At 41.1% G+C, this 22602-nt stretch overlaps 1 protein-coding gene across 2 annotated transcripts in view; it reads left to right on the top strand.

Moving 5' to 3' along the window:
• Positions 1-1410: 1410 nt before the first annotated feature.
• The window catches only part of SLC45A2 (solute carrier family 45, member 2), a 48596-nt gene continuing 27404 nt past the window's right edge, over positions 1411-22602 (top strand). For both annotated transcript variants that reach the window (XM_011952575.1, XM_011952576.1), the window contains exons 1-2: positions 1411-1930; positions 3722-3898. In XM_011952575.1, the coding sequence (XP_011807965.1) occupies positions 1546-1930; positions 3722-3898 (562 nt within the window). In that variant the 5' untranslated portion in view covers positions 1411-1545. The remainder of the gene's footprint in view (positions 1931-3721; positions 3899-22602) is intronic.

The raw sequence follows: 22602 nt of genomic DNA, 5'->3' as shown, positions 1-22602 counted from the left end.
ATGTGTGTGAGAGAAGCCATGTGTGATGTGTAATTGTGTGTTCATGAGAGAAACCATGTGTGTGATCATGTAAAAAAACGTGAATGTGAGAAGCCTTGTGTGATGTGTAATAACACGGGTGTAAGAGAGAGAAGCTGTGTGTTTGATCATGTGTAATAGCATGAGTGTGAGAGAGAAGCTGTGTGTGATAATGTGTAATAGCATGTGTGTGAGACAGAAGCCATGTGTCCAATCATGTGTAATAATGTGAGAGAAGTCCCATGTGTGATCATGTGTAATAGTGTGTGTGAGAGAGAAGCCGTGTGTGATCATGTATAATAACGTGTGTACAAGAGCGAGAAGCCATTTGATCATGTGTAATGACGTGTGTGTGAGAAAAGTCATGTGTGTGATCATGTGTAATAGCATGTGTTTGTGAGAGAAGCTGTATGTGATCACGTGTAATAGCATGTGTTTGTGAGAGAAGCTGTATGTGATCATGTGTAATAGCATGCATGTGAGAGAGAAGTCATGTGTGTGATCATGTGTAATGTGTGAGAGAAGCCATGTGATCATGTGTAATAGCATGTGTGTGAGAAGCCATGCATGATCATGTGTAATAGCATGTGTGTGAGAAGCCATGTGTGATCATGTGTAATAGCATGTGTGTGAGAAGCCATGTGTGTAATCATGTGTAATAACGTGTATGAGAAGTCATGTGTGATCATGTGTAATAGCATGTGTGTGAGAGAGAAGCCATGTCTGTGATCATGTGTAATAACGTGTGTGAGAGAGGCCATGTGTGTGATCATGTGTAATAACGTGTGTAAGAGAGAAGCCATGAGTGTGATCATGTGTAATAACTGTGTGAGAGAGGCCATGTGTGTGATCATGTGTAATAGCATGTGTGTGAGAGAGGCCATGTGTGTGATCATGTGTAATACCATGTGTGTGAGAGAGAAGCCATGTGTGATCATGTGTAATAGCATGTGTGTGAGAGAGAAGCCATGTGTGTGATCGTGAGTAATAGCATGTGTGTGTGAGAGAGGCCATGTGTGTGATCGTGTGTAATAGCGTCTGAAAGAACTCATGTGTGTGACCGTGTGCAATAACATGTGTGAGAGAAACCGTGTTTGTGATTATGTGTAATACCGTCTGAGATAACCATGTGTGTCATCACGTATAATAACGTGTGTGAGAGAGAGAGGGAGAGAAGCCGTGTATGATCACGTGTAATTGTGTGTGTGTGTGTGTGAGAGAGAGAGAGAGAGAGAGAGAAAGAGAGGCAACAGTACAAAGGAGGATCCCTTTAGAAAAATATTCCAACGTCTTAAGGAGCCAGAGGGCTCATTCACAGCTGCTAATCTCTGTCATGCTTTCCAGCACCACCCCCTCCCTCTCATCATAACTTGTGATCTTAGAGGCAGGAAAGAATTTGAGCCCCTCCCCCACCCTGACCGTCTCTGTTGGTTGCTCGGCCAGGCTCCGCAAACCCAGTTTGAAGCACAGACCCTAGCACCACACAGGAGGTGGTGGGCTCACAGGAAGGTTCCTCTCCCAGTGGCCATGGGTGGCAACAGTGGGCAGGCTGGTGGCCACATCTATAAATCCCTCGCTGATCATGGCCCCTTTGACTCTGTGGAGCCACCTAAAAGACCCACCAGCAGACTCATTATGCACAGCATGGCCATGTTCGGACGAGAGTTCTGCTACGCGGTGGAGGCAGCGTATGTGACCCCAGTCCTGCTCAGCGTGGGTCTGCCCAATAGTCTGTACAGCATTGTGTGGTTCCTCAGCCCCATCCTGGGATTCCTGCTGCAGCCCGTGGTCGGATCGGCCAGCGACCACTGCCGGTCCAGGTGGGGCCGCCGGAGACCCTACATCCTCACCCTGGGAGTCATGATGCTCGTGGGCATGGCTCTGTACCTCAATGGGGACACTGTTGTAGCAGGTAAGTCGGCTGCACAAGGTGGGCAGGCAGGGATATGTGTCCTGGTGTGTACCTCTGCAGGAGGAGAGTGTTAATTTGTTTGACCTTTCCTAGAAATTTGTTACAGTTGGTCTCTCCTAGGTTACGATGAACTTCCCCTTTGACAAATTTGGCCCAGAGTCTGTGGCTGGGGAGCCTCTACTTCTAGAAATATCAAAATAAATATCTTTTATTGTTGTGAAGATTTTAAAATAGGATTAAATTTGTATCTATTTTATTAAATCTGTATCTATTTTATCAAATTGAATATTTTTACATATTTATCAATTGAGTTACTTTTTGAGCCCATTATGCTCTATTTAATACTCATCAAATTGACCAGCTGCCAAATAGCTCCATAAATATTTACAATAAATCACCTGTGTATCCAAATGAGTTAATTCTGTTCATAGTTTTATGTAGAGTGTTTTAATAGGCAGAGGGCATAAGCCCATCAGCTCAAAAGGACCTTTCTGGCATTGCAAATTCCGGACAAAATCAAACCTGAGGGTAGGCATTTTTTCTAGCCATTAATCAGCTACCAATTAATCAGTAGTTGATGGTAGTACAATAAAGTTGCATTGCAAAAAGGATCGCTAAAAATAGCACACATTTTTAGACCATTAACTCTCAAACTAGCAGAATAGATGATTATGAGGCAGGATAATCAATTGTCATTTGTACATACTTCAAAGAAAGCGTAAATGTACAAATGTAGGCTATTTCCGGGAGAATGAACAAAAAGCTGGCAAGCATTGTTGACTGTAAGGAGGATTACTAAAGGACTGGAGGTGAGAAGCGGCGGGTAGGCTTATTGTTCATTTAATTTTATACTGTAATTTTTAAAACGTGTAGATAATCTATGCTATTCTTAAGTTTAAAAAACAACCTGAAACAAGAGAAACAACAACGTATCTTTTATAGGAGATTGGGTAAATGAATTACAGGGTATCCATAGAATGAAAATCCAGCTATTAAAAATTGTGAGGAGCTGAAATTACACGAAGAAAGTTGGTTACTGTGTCAGTGCTGTTCAAAGATGTGGCCTCTGACCTGCCCCTCAGTATCAGCAGGGGTGTTAGAGATGCAGTTTCTCAGGCCCACTTCAGGCCCACCAATTGAATCAGAGTCTTGGGGATGGGGCCAGCAATTTGTATTTTAACAAGACGTACAAGTGATAGTTCAATATGCCAAACTTTGAGAAGCACTGCGTTTGACTACCATTGTACACCTGTGTCTGTATGTGCAGAAGTGAGTAAAAGGAGGCCTCAAAGCCTGACCTTCAGTGGGGCTGGGATTGGAAGCATCTCCCTCAGCTTTTTTTATATAATTGGAATTGTTTGCGATAAGCATGCATGCTTTTTTATTTAAAGAGATATTTTATACACCAGAAATTTCACTAATTAAAAGGGTACAATGCAGTGCCTTTTAGTATATTCACAAGGTTGTGCAACCATTACCACTCTCTAATTCTAGAACATTTTCATCACCCCAAAAAGAAACCCATTGCCATCAACAGTCACGTCAGCTTTTCTCCTATGCACCAGCCCTAGGCAAGTACTAATTTACTTTCTGTCTCCATATATTTGTGTTTTCTGGACTTTCGTTGCATAATTTTTAAAACCTTAAAAAAATGAAGGTATTTTTATTTGGGAAAAAAAGCAAAATAAAAGCAAGGAAGATGATTTTATGGCAAGAAGTTTAGGTGGAAATTACAAAACACAGATGGTTCTAAAACAGGATTTAGGAGACCAATGTTTATTTTTCTTTTAGCTTTGATTGCTAACCCAAGAAAGAAGCTGGTTTGGGCCATAAGTATCACCATGATAGGTGTGATTCTCTTTGATTTTGCTGCTGACTTCATTGATGGGCCCATCAAAGCCTACTTATTTGATGTCTGCTCCCATCAGGACAAGGAGAAGGGCCTCCACTACCATGCCCTCTTCACAGGTAGGGAATATTCCAGAAAGTCTCTCCTTCAGCTCCCCAGACAATGAGGCACTTCCACTAAAGCCATCCAGTGTCTCTACATGTGGAGTTTTTCGAATGAATGGGTCAGTTGATGGGCTGCTCCCATCACGCGGGCCCTGTCTCCCCATGCATTTCTCTGAACAGTCAGCTTGTGACTGGTGCTGCAGTTTCTGCAAAGGAAGTTTACAGAAGAGCTTTCTTAAGAATGCTTTGTGGAGACAATTACAACTGAAATGAAAAGAAGCCTTGTGGATTGCGCGTTTGCATTAGAGCAGTGGATCTCAAGCATCAGCAATGTAGCATCCACATTCCTTAGGAGGTCATTGAAAATACAGTTGCCTGGGCTCCTTCTCCATTTATCCTGATTCAGTGGGTCTGATGCAGGGCCCAGATATTTGTGTTTTATTTAATAAAAATCCCAGATGATTTTGTGACAGGTGTCCTAAGAACCACATTTAAAAAAACAAAAAGAGAAACAAACCAAGCAAACAAAAAGCTGCATGTCTTAGAGATTTCTTAGTTATATAAAGGGTTGGCATTTCCTCAACCTTGTGGTTTGAAAAAGTTCATGCCAGTTCATGCCAGGAGAAAAATGGGGGCTCTCTTGATCTCTTGGGGCAGTTGCCAGCCTACTTTGGTTACTGTTCGTCAATTGTTTAGAGCAATGCTACTCAGAGCACCAGTTAGTACTGTGCTAGAACTAGGCATTGAAATATAAGGCGACAGGAGGATCCTGGCCCAAGATGATTTTTATATCTAAGAGGGGGACTCTGTCAGCCCACCTTGTTTGATTGTCTTCGCAGCCAATGCATTTATTTATGTTTTGATGTATTCTGTCTTCTTCTATGGCCAGGTAGGTCCATGAAAAGCAAGAGCTCAAGTTTTGCTCACAGTTTCTGTCTCTAGAGCTAAGACTGCTGCCTGCCCGTGGAAGCCATTGGAGTCAATATTTGTCATTTGAGCAAACATTTGAGTAGTTGAAAACATGAAGGAGTGAGGCCATTGGAGCACAGTTGGCAGATCCTCCTCTGCGTAGGGAAGGCAGAGGGACAGGAGTGCAGCCCTGTCTGTCACTGGCCCCTGCCCACTATGTCTCCAGATGTTTAAAGGCACCTAAGACATGGCTAGGGCTTGAGACTTCCCCCACCTCACCTTCGCTCTTTTCTTCCCTTCCCATTGCACTTTCCACCTGTGTCTTCTCACTCAGGTTCTCCCACCCCACTGGCCTCCTTCTGTCTCTGGAGTAGGCCCAGCCCACCATACCTGCCCCAGGGTTTGGCATGAGCTCTTACCCTGCCTGGGACACCCTTCCCCATATAATCCCATAGTCATGCCTTTATTCCACTCGGATTTCTCATCAGAGGTCTCTCACCGGTGAGGTCTTTCTTGGCTACCATACCTGACATACCCTACCTACCATACCACTGCTTTTTCTCCTCATCCTTATTGGGTTTGATTTTTCTTTCTAGTGCTTATCACTGCCAGAGTAACTGACTGGCTATTTTTTTCTCTATCATCTGTCTCTCTCTCTCCTTCTCTTTTTTCTTTCTGGTTGTCTCTCCCATTTAGAACATCAATCCTAGCTGAGCAGACCTCTTGTTTTGTTCTCTGATGAATCTTCAGTTCCTGGAAATGTCTGCTACATAGTAGGTGCTCAGTAAATACTAAACAAACATTTCTCAAAAGCCCCATGTATGCTAACAACCCTGTATTAGGTATTTTCACTTACATTATCTCAGTCGTGAAAACGGCCATATGGAGGTGGTGTGATTCCCATTTTTCAGATGTGGAAGCTGAGCCTTGGAAGCAGTGGTGTGCTAGAGCTGGCTCATGCTGGCTTATTGAGAATCAATTGTTAAATTTTAGGAATTCAGTGAACTTGTTGACATCACATTGCTGGCTTGAAACTGGCCGTGATGGGAGTATTAAAACTCTAGAAATTGGCAAAGCTATAAATCATGGCTTTTTTTCTTGGAGAGCCAGTTGTTAAATATTTACCTGCAGTCCACCACTTGGAGTAGGGGAGGAGGTTCAGTGATTAAGTCACTTGCCCATGGTCCATAGCCAGAATGTCTCAGAATAGACTCCAACTTCATTTCCCTAACCTGAATCTGACAATTCCTTCTGTTTTATTATAATTTGCTGAAATTAATTACAAAGTCATGGGAGCCTTTCTGGCTTCTGAACTGGATATTAAGAGTTTATTGATCTATAGGACATTGGACAATGTGGCCACCACTTCCCAGATTACAACAGTATTAGATGTGGCTAAAAGACCTAGGCTTTGTTGCCTTGATATTAGAAAACAAAACTCTGTGTTAGGGAAACTTTTCCAAGGCCAATACATGATAGTATTGTAAACCAGAATTAAAATTCTAACCCCCAGCTAATTGAAAGATCCTTCCTCTCGGCCAAGGGCATCCTAAAGTAAATCTGAAATACTAGTTTAGGCCATGATGGGAATGGGTGGTTGGACATGCCTCATTATACTTCTGTCCCTTTGGAGTTCAAGCACAGTTGATCAGCATTAACATTAAAGCAGAAACTTTAAAATTGACAAAACGGACTGTTTGTAGCAATTAGGTATCAACATGACAACAAAGCGGGCCCTGAAAGAAATAGAAGTATTTTACCCCAATGAAGGGGTGGCCTGCCCCTCCACACCTGTGGGCGTTTCTCGTTAGGTGGAACGAGAGACTTGAGAAAAGAAATGAGACACAGAGACAAAGTATAGAGAAAGAAAAAGTGGGCCCAGGGGACCGGCGCTCAGCATACAGAGGACCCACGCTGGCACCGGTCTCTGAGTTCCCTTAGTATTTATTGATAATTATCTTTACCATCTTAAAGAAAAGGAAGTGGCAGGATAATAGGATCATTATAGGGAGAAAGTCAGCAGTAAGACATATGAATAAACTTCTCTGTGACATGAATAAGTTTAAGGAAAAGTGCTGTGCCTTGATATGCATATGTAAGCATCTCCATAAACCTTTTTAGTGCATAAAGAGCAACATTGTGCAACCAGCAAGCTGCCTTCAGGCACTTGTTTAACAAAACACACCCTGCACAGCCCCAAATCCTTTAAACCTTGAGTCACCAGAGCACATGTCTCCTGCAAGGACAAGGTTGGGCGTAGGTTCACAGATTAACAGCATCTCAAATACAGAACAAAATGGAGTCTCTTATGTCTACTTCTTTCTATATAGACACAGTAACAGGCTGATCTCTCTTTCTTTTCCCCACATTTCCCCCTTTTCTTTTCAACAAAACCACCATTGTCATCATGGCTCATTCTCGATGGTCGCTGTCTCTTTGGAACTCTTGGGTATACCTGCTGACTAACAGCAGACAGAACAGGCACACAAGGATTAATATGAAATTTACAGTAGTAGTACTTCAGATGGTCTTAACCGAAGTGACAGGGTTAAGATTTGCGAGGCCATCAGCAACTCCTGCAATTGCCTCAGTTGCTGGTACCAACACAGAGATCACACACTTCACAAAGTAATAAAATATCACAAAGCAAGTGGAGGCAGGATGAGATCACAGGATGGCGTTAAAATTAAAATTAAAATTGCTAATGAAATTTCGGGCATGCATTGTCATTGATAACATCTTACCAGGAAACAGGGTTTGAGAGCAGACAACCTGTCTGACCAAAATTTATTAGGTGGGAATTTCTTCATCCTAATAAGCCTGGGAGTGCTACAGGAGACAGGGGCTTATTTCGTCCCTTCGGCTTCAACTGTAAAAGGCGGCACGCCTCCAAGGGGGTCGTTTATAGGCCTACCCTCAGAGCGCATTCTCTTTTGCAGGGATATTCCTTGCTGAGAAAAAGAATTCAGTGATATTTCTCCTATTTGCATGTAAAAAGAGCAGAAATATGGCTCTGTTCCATCCGGCTCACCGGCGGCCAGTTCAAGGTTACCTCCCTTGTTCCCTGAACATGGCTGTTATCCTGTTCTTTTTTCAAGATGCCCAGATTTCATATTGTTCAAACACACATGCTCTACAAACAATTTGTGCAGTTAATGCAATCATCACAGGGTCCTGAGGTGACATATATCCTCCTCCGCTTACAAAGAAGATGATGGGATTAAGAGATTAAAGACAGACATAGGAAATTATAAAAGTATTAATTTGGGAGAACTAATAAATGTCCATGAAATCTTCACATTTTATGTTTTTCTGCCGTGGCTTTAGCCGGTCCCTCCATTTAAGGTCCCTGACTTCCCGCAACATACTTTTTCCCTTTCCTTTTATATAAATGTGCCATGGCGATGAAGGCTTGTTTGTTCTCTCGATTTTGAAGCGGGATTGTTTGGTCCAGCACACTAAAAACAAGCCGATTAAACAGAGACACATAATTCCAAAATTTACTGCAGTAGAGTTTCTAATAGACTCAATCCAAGTCGTGGGGTTTAATCCATAAAGATTTTTTGCCACTTGATCTAACGCCTCAGCTCCAGGCATAATATTTAAGTGACTTTGAGAGGCTTCAAAAATTTGTTCTTTTAATTTAGAAATGTCTAAAGTGAGATTATCTTCTCTTCCCTATAGATGGCATCTAACCATGTCCTAGTGATGTTCAGACTCATTATAAACTTGGGGTGTAATACAAAAATCTGACGTATTCCAGTCACACTGTAACTGGAAACGATGTTCTAAGCTCATGAGTCTATCTCTCATCCAAATGATAGTTTGTCTAAGATCATTAGTTTGATTTGCCAATTTTTGATCGATACCAGATTGTGAATTCCACAACCTTGTGGAATTCTTTTGCCAATTGTCAACAAAGTTTACTGTCTGAACAGAAGAGTGCAATGCAACTCCTGCCGCAGAAGCTGTAGCTGTGATTGCAATTAATCCCATAATCACTGCAATTAAAGTAAAAATGAATCTTTTGGATCTATTTAAAACACCTTTTAATACTTCGGTCAAAATATGGATGGGTGGCGAGGCCTCCTATGGTCGGTCCATGGACACAGGGATCCACACGCCTTCTCTTGCTCTCACTAGCAGAATACGGTGCTGCCAATCAAGTCAAATTAATGCAAGTAAACAATCTGCAATTTTCACAAGTTATAGTTTGGGAGTCTGGTTTAATAACTATATTTCCTATGACTAACATATAAGGGGGCTTTACACAACTTTGTAAAGGAACTGTTAGACTGGAATTTAGATTGATAGAATAAAGTGGCTTACAATCTCTTGTTTCTATCATTTGGTTTCCAGACCAAATTCTAAGGCAGTATGAAGCCACAGTAAGCCTCCATAATTCTGGATGTTCAGGACCAAAAACAGGACTTATTATTTTTGGTCTTGGAGTAGAGATTCCCTTTTCTCCCCATATCCAAGGGTAGAAAGACTGTAATTTTTTGTGCTTATGTTCATCTAAACTTTCTGTTAAGTCACTATCAACAGTTGGACTCACTTGTGCACTGGGACAGAATTGAGTTTGTCCTGTGCAATTGTGGTAGAATTGACCTCGAGGTGCCCAATCTATAACAGTTCTGAATGTATTGTTTCATAACATCACCGCACTATTAGCCACACATTCTTCCCAAACTAAATCTTTTGATTCTTTGGGAATCTCCTTGGGGCAAGGTTTCCCTTTTGGCCTAAATTTTAATGATCTTTGATAAGAAAAGTCTTGTAAATAGTTTACCTGTGGTTTGAGTGACATTCCGCTTACCATGTGATAAGTAAATCTACTGATGGGACTGACAGTAGGTGCTTCTACCAACCAATTTTGGACAGCAGGCTGTAAACATCCTGGTGCTCTCCCTAGGCAAATAGGAGGATAACGATACCCAGTGGAAATATTTATCATCATTCCTTCTTCCTCCGGTTTGGCAGGGCAACGATCATCTGTGGGACCAGGTACCCACACGCTATTATTAATACATACTTCAATAGGATTATCCATCCATGTGACTGCCCGAATTAAGGGTGGGAAAGGCACATAGGCCCAGTAGGTATATGGGGAGACTTCCCACCGTTGATACAATCATTAAAGCTGCAAGCAGCATTTTTTCTGGGGTTTGTGTCACCTTTGTGCTAGTTAGGCTTTTTCCAGCTAACGGTGTCAGCTTCTTTAACTGTGCCCAGGTTGGCAGCTCCACCTTCTTGGTGCTTGGTGACTTCATCTGTTCTTCTGATATCACCATTTAGTTCATCTTGCGAGTCAATGGTGCTCAATTGCAGTGTTTCCTTCTCCGTGGAGGCACTTTTCTTTGCATCTCCGATGGGTTCATTGTAGAACTTCAAATGTCTAGTGGGTATCCAAACAGGAAGCTGATTTTCTCCTGGTGAAACACAAGCAAAACCTCTTCCCCAGGTTATCACCTTCCCTATTTCCCATGTCTTATTTTTGTTGTCTTTCCACCAAATCAGTTTTCCTTCATGTGGACTGTTCTTTTTACCAGTAAGATGTTGTTCTGTAGAAGTAGTAGTCTGATTTCTATAAATGTTTAAAAAATTTAAAGTATAGAGTGCTAGATTAAGCTGCACCTGAGGAGTGGTACACTCCTTACTGTCTCCCCCTTCTTTTTGTTTAACTAACTGAGTTTTGAGTGTTCTATTAGTTCTTTCAACTATGGCCTGTCCTTGGGAATTATAAGGAATTCCTGTTGTATGTGTAATTTTCCACTGATTTAAGAATTTTTGGAAAGCTTTACTACAGTAACCTAGTCCATTGTCAGTTTTAATTTTTTCTGGAACTCCCATTACAGCAAATCAAGATAATAAATGTTTTTTAACATGGGAAGTACTTTCTCCTGTCTGGCAGGTTGCCCATATGAAATGTGAATAAGTATCAACTGTTACATGAACATATGATAATTTTCCAAATGAAGGTACATGTGTAACATCCATTTGCCATAATGCATTAGGACACAGACCTCTGGGATTAACTCCTGCCTCTTGAGTGGGCAGGTGTGGTACTTGACACTGGGTGCAATGTTGTACAATATCTTTTGCCTGTTTCCATGTGACATTATATTTGTTTTTTAACCCTGCTGCATTTACATGAGTCAAAGCATGAAGTTCTTGTGCTTTTGTGAATGCAGAGGATACCAGTAAGTCAGCTTGTTCATTTGCTTTATTTAAAGGTCCTGGTAAATTAGTGTGTGCTTGAATATGAGTAATATAAAATGGGAAATTCCTTTTTCTTACAGTTTGTTGTAATAAATTGAACGGCTGGTTTAACTGTTCATCCATGCTATATTTAATTAGAGCTGTCTCAACATCCCTTGTAGCCTGTACTACATATGCAGAATCTGATACAATATTAGCAGGTTGATTAAAATTTTTTAACACTGTAATGACTGCAACCAGCTCTGCCCTTTGAGCCAATTGATACTGAGTTTTGATTACTCGCTCTTTTGGCCCTGTGTAAGCCGCTTTTCCATTACTGGAACCATCAGTAAATACTGTCAGAGCATTTTCTAAAGGTTCATGTCTGGTAATTTTAGGTAAAATCCAAGTAGTCAATTTTTAAAACTGGAAGATTTTTGTTTTTGGGTAATGATTATCAATAATTCCCACAAAATCAGCAAGACCAATCTGCCATGCACCAGAATTGATAAAGGCTTGTCTAACTTGTTCCTTGGTTAAAGGAACAACTATTTTGTCTGGGTCATTACCACACAATTTTATTATTCGTAATCTTGCCTGACCAATTAATGTAGCTATTTGATCCAAGTACAGTGTAAAAGTCTTCATTGTACTGTGAGGAAGGAATGACCACTCCACAAGATCAGTATTTTGAACAATGATGCCTGTTGGAGAATGTGCAGTAGCAAAAATCAAAAGTTGGAGTGGGGCTAAGGGATCTATTTTACTTATTTGCACTGACTGAAATTTTTCTTCCACTAATTTAATTTCTTTTGTTGCCTCTGGGGTTAATATTCTTCTACTATTTAAGTCTGGGTCTCCTCTTAGGATAGAGAACAAATTTGACATGGCATAAGTAGGAATGCCTAGAGTTGGCCGAATCCAATTAATATCGCCTAACAATTTCTGAAAGTCATTTAATGTTTTTAATATGTCTTTTATTATTTCTATTTTTTGTGGCTTAATTTTTCTATTTTCTATCTGCATCCCTAAATAATGAAAAGGAGTAGAGGTTTGGATCTTATCAGATGCTATTGTTAGTCCTGCATTGGCAACCTCTGCTTGCAGAAATGTGTAACAGTCAATTAATTTGTCTCTTGTTTCTGCAGCACATAAAATATCATCAATGAGTGAATGATATAACAATCTGAAAATTTGTCTCTAACTTTTTGAAGGACGACCTACGAAAGTTTGACAAATAGTTGGACTATTGAGCATTCCCTGAGGTAGTACTTTCCACTGAAACCTGGTGGCTGGTTCTTTATTATTTATGGCTGGTATAGTAAAGGCAAATTTTTCACAATCTTGCTCTGCCAGAGGAATGGTAAAAAAGCAATCCTTTAGATCAATTATAATTAAAGGCCAGTCTTTTGGGATCATGGCCGGAGAGCGCAATCCAGGTTGGAGAGGCCCCATGGGTTGAATTACGGCATTTACAGCTCTTAAGTCCATTAACATACACCATTTGCCTGATTTTTTCTGAATTACAAATACAGGAGAATTCCAGGGCGAGAATGAAGACTCAGTGTGTCCCTTTTCTAATTGTTCCTTTGCTAATAAATGTAAAGCCTCCAGTTTTTGTTTCGGTAGCGGCCACTGATTTACCCATACCAGTTTTTCTGTTTTCCAAGTCAATGGAATGGGTTTAGGCGGCTCTACAGTGGCCGCCCCTGAAAAGGATTCCCTATTCCTTTTCTTTCTTGATTTTTCTCAGTGTTAATTGGGACTTTAATGCTATTTTCATTTTTTCCTAATCCCTTTCCTGGTATATATCCCATCTTAGTCATGATTTTTTGACTCGTGGGGCTGTATAATGGAGTAGGCATAATGATTTCCGCACCCCATTGTTGTAACAAATCTCGACCCCATAGATGAACAGGAATTGAAGTAATCATTGGCTGAACAGTACTATCTTGATTATCTGGCCCTAAACAATGTAAAATCATTGTACTTTGATACACTTCTGAAGCTGTGCCTATGCCAACAAGTCTTGTAACAGCCTTTTGTTTAGGCCAATTTTTTGGCCACTGATTTAAAGAAATGACAGAGACATCTGCTCCAGTATCTACCAACCCTTCAAACTGTTTTCCTTGAATAATGGCCTTACACACAGGTCTGCTCTCAGAGACCTGACTTGCCCAATATGCAGCCTTTCCTGCTGGATCAGTGCTTCCAAACCCTCCTGTTCTTTTTATCTCACTGTTTCCAACTTTAATATAAGGTAGGAGTAATAATTGAGCAATCCTGTCTCCTGGACTGGCACTCCAAGGAATTGAGGAAGTAATAACCAAGTGAATTTCGCCTTTATAGTCTGAATCAACCACACCAGTATGAATTTGAACTCCCTTTAGATTTAAACTTCATCTTCCTAAGATTAGTCCTACAGACCCCTCAGGCAATGGGCCGTATACCCCTGTGGGGATTTTTCATGGAGGCTGCCCTGGAAGCAGAGAGACTGCTTATATAGTACATAAATCTACTGCTGCACTGCCACTTGTGGTGGGGGATAATTGCCATATTGTGATAACTGGCTTATTCCCTGAGATGCTTGTGACAGTGGGGGTTGTTGTTCCTGAAAACCCTGAGGAACAAAAGGCTGAATTGGGAATGCCCCAGTTTGTTGCGGGGCCTGAGGCTGGCCCCTCCTCTCATTTCCCGACAGTGGTTGCCCATTTTTATCAAATTTAGAACGACATTGATTACCCCAGTGTTCTCCCTTTTTACAGCTTGGACATAGGCCAGGTGGCTCTTTATCTGTTGTGGTAGTAGCTTGAGTAGTTACATTTTGTTTGTTTGAGACTAGGCAATTTTTTTTTAGATGACCAATTTGACCACAATTATAACATTTTCCCCCAGATGTTCTAACTTGTCCTCCTAAAGCAACTCCTGTGATTGCTTGAGCCATAAGCATAGCTTTATGCATAGCTCCTCCAATTTCATCGCAGGCTTTAACGTACTCTGAGATTACATCTGATCCTGCCGGAACCCTTCCTTTTAATGGCTTAATGGCTGGTTAACAATCAGGATTGGCATTTTCATATGCCATCAACTCCACTATGACCTTACAGGTATTCTCATCGGTAATTGACTTTTGAGCAGCATCTTGAAGTCTTGCTACAAAATCAGGGTAGGGCTCTTTAGAGTCTTGTCTTATTGTATTAAAGGAGGGGCAGGTGGTTTCTGGGTCTTGGATTTTCTCCCAGGCCCTAAGGCAGATAGCCCTAATTTGCTCAATGGCCTCATTTGGCGTTATTACTTGTTGGCTAGCAGTGCTCCAATTTTGACCTATTCCTAATAGTTGATCTGCATCTATGTTAATTGGAGGATTGGCAGTCCTATTTCTTCGGACCTGCACTTGTGCCCCATCAATCCACCAAGTCTTAAATTGTAAAAATTGAGAGGGTGAGAGTGATGATTTTGCCAGAATCTCCCAATCATAAGGAATGAGTCTATGTCCATGAGCAATGGAATCTAATAATGTTCTCATGTAAGGAGAGTTGGGTCCATAGTGTTTTACTCCCTCTTTCACTTCTTTTAGCATTTTTATAGAAAAGGATTCATATCTGGCTTCAGCTACAGGAGGCTTTCCCTCTTGGGCCCCTTCTCCAGGTGGTCTTGATTCTAATATTACTGGGAATTGCCACACCTCAATATCTCCTTGTTTTCTTGCCTCATCAATAATTTTATGTAATGCACTACCCTGTGTACTAGGCGGTGCTGTAGGATTAAGTCTCATGGTGGGCGGCTGAGGATATGGCACCCTGCCCTGTGGCGCTGGAAATGTTCCTGTCTGTCCATACGGATTTTCTGGGGGCAGTCGATACTAAAGTTCGGCTGGCGGCCAGTATTGATAGGCTACTGGTGGCTGGGTCTTACTTTCTACTGGCTGATATTGTGGACACTGTATTTGGATTGGCGTTGCCATGACAGAGACTCTATCTTTTTCTATTTGATCTTCTTTTGGAGTTTGTACTTGTTTAACCTGCATTTGAGGTTATAAAGTTACAGGCATCTGAGCTGCTGTAAGAGGAGTTGGCCATTGTGGTTTAGACTCTGATGGCTCTGCTAATTCTGGACCTTTTTCTTCTAATTTTAAAGTTTCAGGATATATCACCTCCTGTAATTGATTATCATCAACATTTTGCGTTGACCGAGCCATTACTGGCTCTGCTACACATTTACAGTGTGAACTTTCCATTCCTTTCTGGGATTCTATCCCTGCCTCTTTTTCACAATCTACTGCACAGCTTTTAGGGACATCAGAAACTGGAACGCTATCTTCTTCTGTTTAAAACGGTTCTAAAGCTACTTTAATAATGACCCAATCATTCCATACTGTAAGTGGGATGATTTTACCTTCCCTACTTGCTTGTTTTAATCCTTTGCCAATTCTTTCCCAGTCTTTTAGATCTAAAGTTCCCTGTTCTGGAAACCATGGGCAAAACTGTTCTATTGTTTGAAATAGCGTAATTAGATTTTTGGTAGAGACTTTAACTCCCCTTCTTTTTAAGAGAATTTTAATAAAGCTGTGATAAGAGGCATATTTACTTTTAGTTTGCCCCATTGTTACACTAGGTTCTTCCGAGCACACAAGTTTACCACACGGCTGACTGTAGACATACTCCGGAGTCTCTCGTCGACTTGTCCTCAATGACCATACTCCAGCGTACCTTCACCTTAAAGAAAAGCTCCCACGTTGGGCACCAGGTGAAGGGGTGGCCTGCCCCTCCACACCTGTGGGCATTTCTCGTTAGGTGGAATGAGAGACTTGAGAAAAGAAATGAGACACAGAGACAAAGTATAGAGAAAGAAAAAGTGGGCCCAGGAGACCAGCGCTCAGCATACAGAGGACCCACGACGGCACCGGTCTCTGAGTTCCCTTAGTATTTATTGATAATTATCTTTACCATCTTAAAGAAAAGGAAGTGGCAGGATAATAGGATCATTATAGGGAGAAAGTCAGCAGTAAGACATATGAATAAACTTCTCTGTGACATGAATAAGTTTAAGGAAAAGTGCTGTGCCTTGATATGCATATGTAAGCATCTCCATAAACCTTTTTAGTGCATAAAGAGCAACATTGTGCAACCAGCAAGCTGCCTTCAGGCACTTGTTTAACAAACCACACACTGCACAGCCCAAAATCCTTTAAACCTTGAGTCACCACAGCACATGTCTCTTGCAAGGACAAGGTTGGGGGTAGGGTCACAGATTAACAGCATCTCAAATACAGAACAAAATGGAGTCTCTTATGTCTACTTCTTTCTATATAGACACAGTAACAGGCTGATCTCTCTTTCTTTTCCCCACACCCCAAAGTACATTTCTTTGATATATTTTGAAATGGCCCTGAAAAGCTGTCTCTTGTGGGGAAAATCTATCTTCTGTATTCCTCATTCTTCCCCTTCCAGTTATTTTCCTGATTTAGGATAGAATTAACTAAAGTGTCTGGCACCTTTTTAAGTCTGATGAGAAACATTTACAATCTATTCTCTCTAAAGCCTGCGACATGGAGGCTTCATCTGTGTAATAAGAACCATGGTTTCCACAACCCCTTATTTTAACTCAGACACTCTCTTCTATTGCTTCCAAGTCTATAGATAAACTCTTTCAAAATTGCCAATCAGGAAATCTTTTGAATCTTCCTATGACCTGGGAGTCCCCACTTCGATTTGTCCTACCTTTCCAGACCAAACCAATGTACATCTTACATGTATTGATTGATGTCTGATGTCTCCACAAAATTTATAAAACTGAGCAAGCTGTAGCCCTACTGCCTTGGGCACATGTTTCAGGATCTCCTGGAGCTGCGTCACAGGCCATGGTCTTCATATTTGGCTCAGAATATATCTCTTCAAATATTTTACAGAGTTTGACTCTTTTCATCAACAGTATTTTTATGAGTTTAAGACAATAAACATTTGAGATTTTCTGTTGATATTAGTATACGGTATGGTGCCAGCAAATATCAATAATTATAATGTTACCTTCATTCAGGCTCTTACTACATCTCATCTGAGCTTTAGTACTGTTGATGGAAAAAAATTAAAATATTTGAAGAAGTTTATTCTGAGCCAAATGTGAATGACTATGGCTTGGAACACAACCTCAAGAGGTCCTCAGAACAGTTGCCCAAGCTGGTAGAGTTATAGCTTGGTTTTATATATTGTGGGGAGCTAGAAGTTACAGGCAAAAATATAAATCAATAAACATAAGGAATACATTGGTTCAGCCCAGAAAGGTGGGGCATCTTGAGGAGAGGGGCTCACAGGTTATAGGTGGAGTCAAAACGTTTTCAATTGGCAATTGATTCAAAGAGTTAAGCTTTGCCTAAAGAGTTGAAGTCAACAGAAAGAAATGCTTGAGTTAAGGAGGACTGTGGAAACCAAGGTTCTTGTTATGTAGATGAAGCCTCCAGATAGCAAGTTTCAGAGAGAATAGATGGTAAATGTCTCTTTTTGAGTCTTAAGAAGTCTAAAACAAAAAAACAAAACAAAAAAAACAACAAAAAAGAACTATTAAGGGAAGGAGGTTCTCTATAGGAAAAAATTTCCCCCACAAAAGATGGCTTTACAGGAGCATTCAAAAATATATCAAATAAATATATTTTGGGTAAAACACATTAATTTTCTTTAGGGTTTGTTATCTGTCATGTGATGGTACACCAGAGTCAGGTTGGAATTTGGCATCCTATTGCTACAAAGAGTCTGTTTTGTATGGCAGTCTTATGATCTCTGTTTTAATGTTAATGCTGGTTAGTTGTGTCCAAACTCCAAAGGGAGGAGTTATAACAGGGTATGTCCAACACCGCCCTTCCCATCATGGCCTGAACTAGGTTTTCAGGTTTCTTTGGGATCCCTTTGGCCAAGAAGGGGTGTCCACTCAGTCAGTTGGAGGCCTTAGAATTTTATTATTGGTTTGCAGTACTCATCCTTTAACTGTTCTCTAGTCTCCAGTTTCTTCCCACTCCAATTGAGCCAACTGATAGCTTCCAGATTCATATTTTTAAAAGCCAACCATGACCAGGACACTTTCCTGCTTGATGAGCTGCAATGGCTCCTTATGTGCCTCCTGGGTAAATAATATTTTCCTAGACAGAGGTTCAAAGCTGCCACAATCTGTTCCCATCCTACTCTCCAAGCTTTACTTCCCATTACTCTTTCCACATTCTCTGTGCTCTGACTACTTTTTCATCATGTTCCAAGGAGCAGCAGGCAGGTCGGTTTTATTCCCTGCATCCCTCACTCCTCTACCACTGCCTGGCTTATTATAGGTGTTCAAAATAAATACCAATGGGACAAATGAAGGAGGCAGCCCTTCCTTCTTCAGGTTCTGGGTCTTTGCTCACACTGAAAGTTTCTTTCCCCTTTTCTACCTATGGACATCTGCTTGGAAATGCTCACTCATTTTCTAGGAACAAAGGTCCTCATTCTCTTCTAAATTGCAGATATACTTAATTTCTAATTTGATCGGGGACTAGATCCACAAAATAATCAAAGCACAAAAGTTTATTGAGTAGATGAACATAAAGGTGCCAGTGAGGTAGATAACTCCATCAGGAAGAGACCATTGAGGCTGCAGTTGATCACACATACATCATGAATTGTCATCTCCTCCTGGGGCCTTTATGGTCTGTTTGGGCTACCATGCCAGAATATCACTGACTGGGTGGCTTAAACAACAGAAATTCATTTTCCCACAGTTCTGGAGAATGGAAATCCAAGATCAAGAGGCTGTCAGGCTTGGTTTCTGGTGAGGCCTCTCTTCCTGGCTGGCAGACAGCCTCCTTCTTGCTTTGTCCTCACATGGCCTTTCTTCTGTGCACCTGCACCCTCACTGTCTCTTCCTATTCTTATGTGAACACCAGTACTATTGGATTTGAATTAGGGCTCCACCCTTATGGTGTCATTTAACCTTAATTACCTCTTTAAAGGCCTTGTCTACAAATACAGTCCCATTGAGGGTTAGGGCATCAACACAGGAATCTGGGGAGTAGAGGGACACAATTGAGCCCATAATTGAGCCCTTTCACTTTTACCCTTGTTGCCACTGAGTCCAGCTACTGAAGCTTGGATGGGATGTGGAGGGAGCACACGTGCTTTTCTCTCTCTTCCCTCCTCCCCAATCCCTTTTCTTTTCCTTCTTTGCATAATGAAGATATTCTAGAATTTTCAAATAAACAATAAAAATACAAAAGGTCTTTTTGTGTTCATAAGAGCAGTTATGGAACTGGAGTATTGTGTTCCAATCTAGCTGTTCTCAGGTTCTCATGCAGAATGCTCCTTTTAAGATCTTCCTGCAGGGATGAGAAGAAAATCTCTCCCACCCCCCTCACCCCTCCAACCTCCACCCCATCCTTGGAGGGAGGGGCAGTTGGTGGCAAAGGGAAATTTGGCTCACACCTTGAGGAAAACATTTTACCATCTCCCAGCTTAAATAAACAGCTCAGCTCCAAAGGGCTACTTTCTTATAGTCTCTTTCTTGGCCTTTGCCATTTTCCACCTTCCATGTTACTTGTTTGAATACATTTCTAATCACACTCACTACACCATAAACTTCTTGAGGGAAGGGGACTATCCAGAGGTAACATACATGTGAATGAGTGAAAGGATAAGGGATGTGTGAATGAGAGACAATGTTATGTGCACTTTAACGATCTTTTGGGGGGACTGGTACTGCCACCCTAAAATCCAGGCTGATTTCCTTCAGCCCTTCCCCGTGTTCTTGCCCCCTTCCCTATCAGCACTTGGTATATGCTTAAGGAATAGAATGATTAGGAAGGGGTTGGTTGCAAGTCACTAAAGCCAACAAAACAGTGGCTTAAAGACAGAGGCTTATTTTTCTTATGTAACACAAAGTCTGGAAGTAGGTGTCTGCTGGCTTTCAGTCAGCTGTTAGATGTCAGAGCCAACAATTTCATGTTGCCTTGGCAGCTTTATGGATATGTTGCCTCCTGGATGCAAGACAGTTGATGCCAGTCCATAGTTCTTGTTCGTTTAAAGGCAGGAGGAGGGGAGAGGAGGGTCAGGGAGAAGGAATGGGGAAGGGGAAAGAGCCTACATTCGCTCTTTAAATGAAGAAAGAAAATCTGCCCTAGAAGCCTCCCCTCCCCCACAGTTCTGCTTGTTTCTCATTAGGCAGAATTGGGTTATGTGAGCATTCAGTGGCCTAAGGAGGTTGAAAAGTGAGGGTTTTGCGGGAAGTTGGTCATATATCTCCCTAAAACACATTGAGGTTCTATTAGCAAGAAGAAAGGAGTAAATTACTATTGGATAGTCAAAGCTGGTACCTGTCACATAAAATACAAACACAGTTGAATGTTAGCTTAATAAGAATAATTAAAGACCAAGACTATTATAAGAAAATGAATCAGAGCTTTTAAAGTCCCATATATAAGTAAATAATGAAAGGATAATTACATTTCGAAGTGATATACTTCACTTCTCACAGTTTTACCTGATCTCCACATTTGTTCACTCTCTCCCCTGTATAGTAATTTACAATGTATTTATCTACCCCTCCTACAAGATTCATAAACTCCCCCATGAGAGTTTACCTGCAAATTCCCCATGGCTTCTAATTCATTGCCTTGCTGTTAGCAGGCACTTAAATATGTTAATTGTGTAAAAGGAGACCCCAAGGTTACATAACCCTGTTTATAATTCATGGTTTTACATGACATAACAAATTGCACCAATTAGACAAATATGCTCATTTAATTACGTTCCTTTGTCTCAAAACCAGCACTGAAGCCCAAACCTCAGCCAACTGTCTCCAGTGCATGTCTTTTGTCATATGGGAACAGCTGAGGTTGTGTGGATGGCTCAAAGCAACTTCTTTCCCCGACTAGAAAAACCACTTAAAACATCTTCCTCTTGTAGGACAGTGCATGGAGCCTCTCACTTTGTTTAAGGCTGATTCTAAAGTCCCCAACTCAGTGACAGTGACAGTCGACATTATTCGTAAATGTCTCTCAGATTATTCCTAAAATACAATATGCTTTGTTTTGTGTGTACAAACCTGCATATATATATATATATATGCAGATTTATCTCTCCTTTAATGTTTACTCCTGAAATTAATAGAATTATTCATACTATTTAAAATGTTACTCTTGTCTTTCTTGTAATCTCTCTCTTCCTCCCTGTGTTCAAAGTGTGAATAGTTGAATTCTGGTGAGTTAAACCTGGGCTATGTGACCCCACTGTGGTATCCTCACTCTGAATGAAAAACTGCATTAAAAGATGAGTGAAAATAACAAGCAGGGCCTTGTCACTCTGCCCTGTCTTTGCATACAAGCCAATCTTTCTGAATTTACATGCCCTTGGCAAAGAGGTAACTACAGCATTCCGCTTAAAACAAACATTTTCTGGCAAAGGCATGTTCAGTGTCAGGGCCCATTTTGATTTTTCATCAACAGCAAAATATTATTCACCCAAGGAATCCAATCATCCCAGTAAATTGAAATTCTTTTTGTTTGTTTCAGGACTGTAGTTCTGGCCCAGCATTTCCAAATGCTTCATAAATAAGCGTCCAAGGGTTCACTACCAAAATATTTCCCAGCATATTTCTGACATTTTTGGGGATTTTCTAGAGAAAAGATTGTACTGGCTCCTAGGGAGACATTTAATTCCTTTAGCTTATGTCTTTCATATTTAAAGGCAACTCTACCCTCCTCCATCCCTGGCATATGTGGTAGCCCTGGTAGGTTTGTTGGGTCCACCCACATCTTCTCATCACACAGATTCTTCACTGCTGGGTGCCCCTGAGGCTGTGGAATCCCATGAGCTAACAGAGTGGTTCTCACCAGGGAAGGCTGGAAATTCTTTTGTACCCAGGGAGTTTAACCAAGCATATTTCTGCTGCTTGAACCCAAGACTTTGCTGTTCTTAGCAGTGGGCTTTCTTGCTTGGCGGGAGGCTGGGATCAGGCATGACAGGAAAGGCCAGCCCTGTTCAGCTCCTGGTTCCTCCTATTCACTGCAGAGTAGCCTCAGCATTTCTGAACTTTCGTTCATTCACAGGCTTGCAAATCTCTACACCATGTTAGTTATTAACCGCCTTGCAAGGGTCACAGGCACAGCACAAGGAACCCTCTAAAGGGTTTAATCTAACCTAAAGAGATGAAACACCAAATGTTTATATTCACTTGATTTCCACTATCCCAACTACGGCTGCAAACATTTTATTTGTAATGACTCAGTGAGAAACTTGCCCCACTACATCTTTGGAAAAAGAATGGGTAACTTGTCAGGTATCAACTTCTTTTAACTTTTGTTTTTTAATACTTCAAAGTATGCAGAAAAAATGTGAACATGCAGCAAATGCTCTAAATAGCAAATGATTAAGGGCTAAGAAAAGAGTCTTAAAAATGAAATTGAAACATGGGACTCTTTGACTAAACCTTTTACACAGTGAAAAGGAGCCATTTCATGTGTGAGACTGTTTTAACCTTTTCTCATTTATGAATCATCTCTAGATGAGTGATTTTGTTTCATCAAACAAAACCTTTGAAGTTCCATCCATGGTAGACTTTCACATCTCCTCATTCAGGCAACTTGGAAAGGATGT

Source organism: Colobus angolensis, unplaced genomic scaffold (genome assembly GCF_000951035.1).
Source record: "Colobus angolensis palliatus isolate OR3802 unplaced genomic scaffold, Cang.pa_1.0 Scaffold341, whole genome shotgun sequence".
Taxonomy (NCBI): Eukaryota; Metazoa; Chordata; class Mammalia; order Primates; family Cercopithecidae; genus Colobus; species Colobus angolensis.
This window is presented reverse-complemented; position numbering and strand designations above follow the sequence as displayed.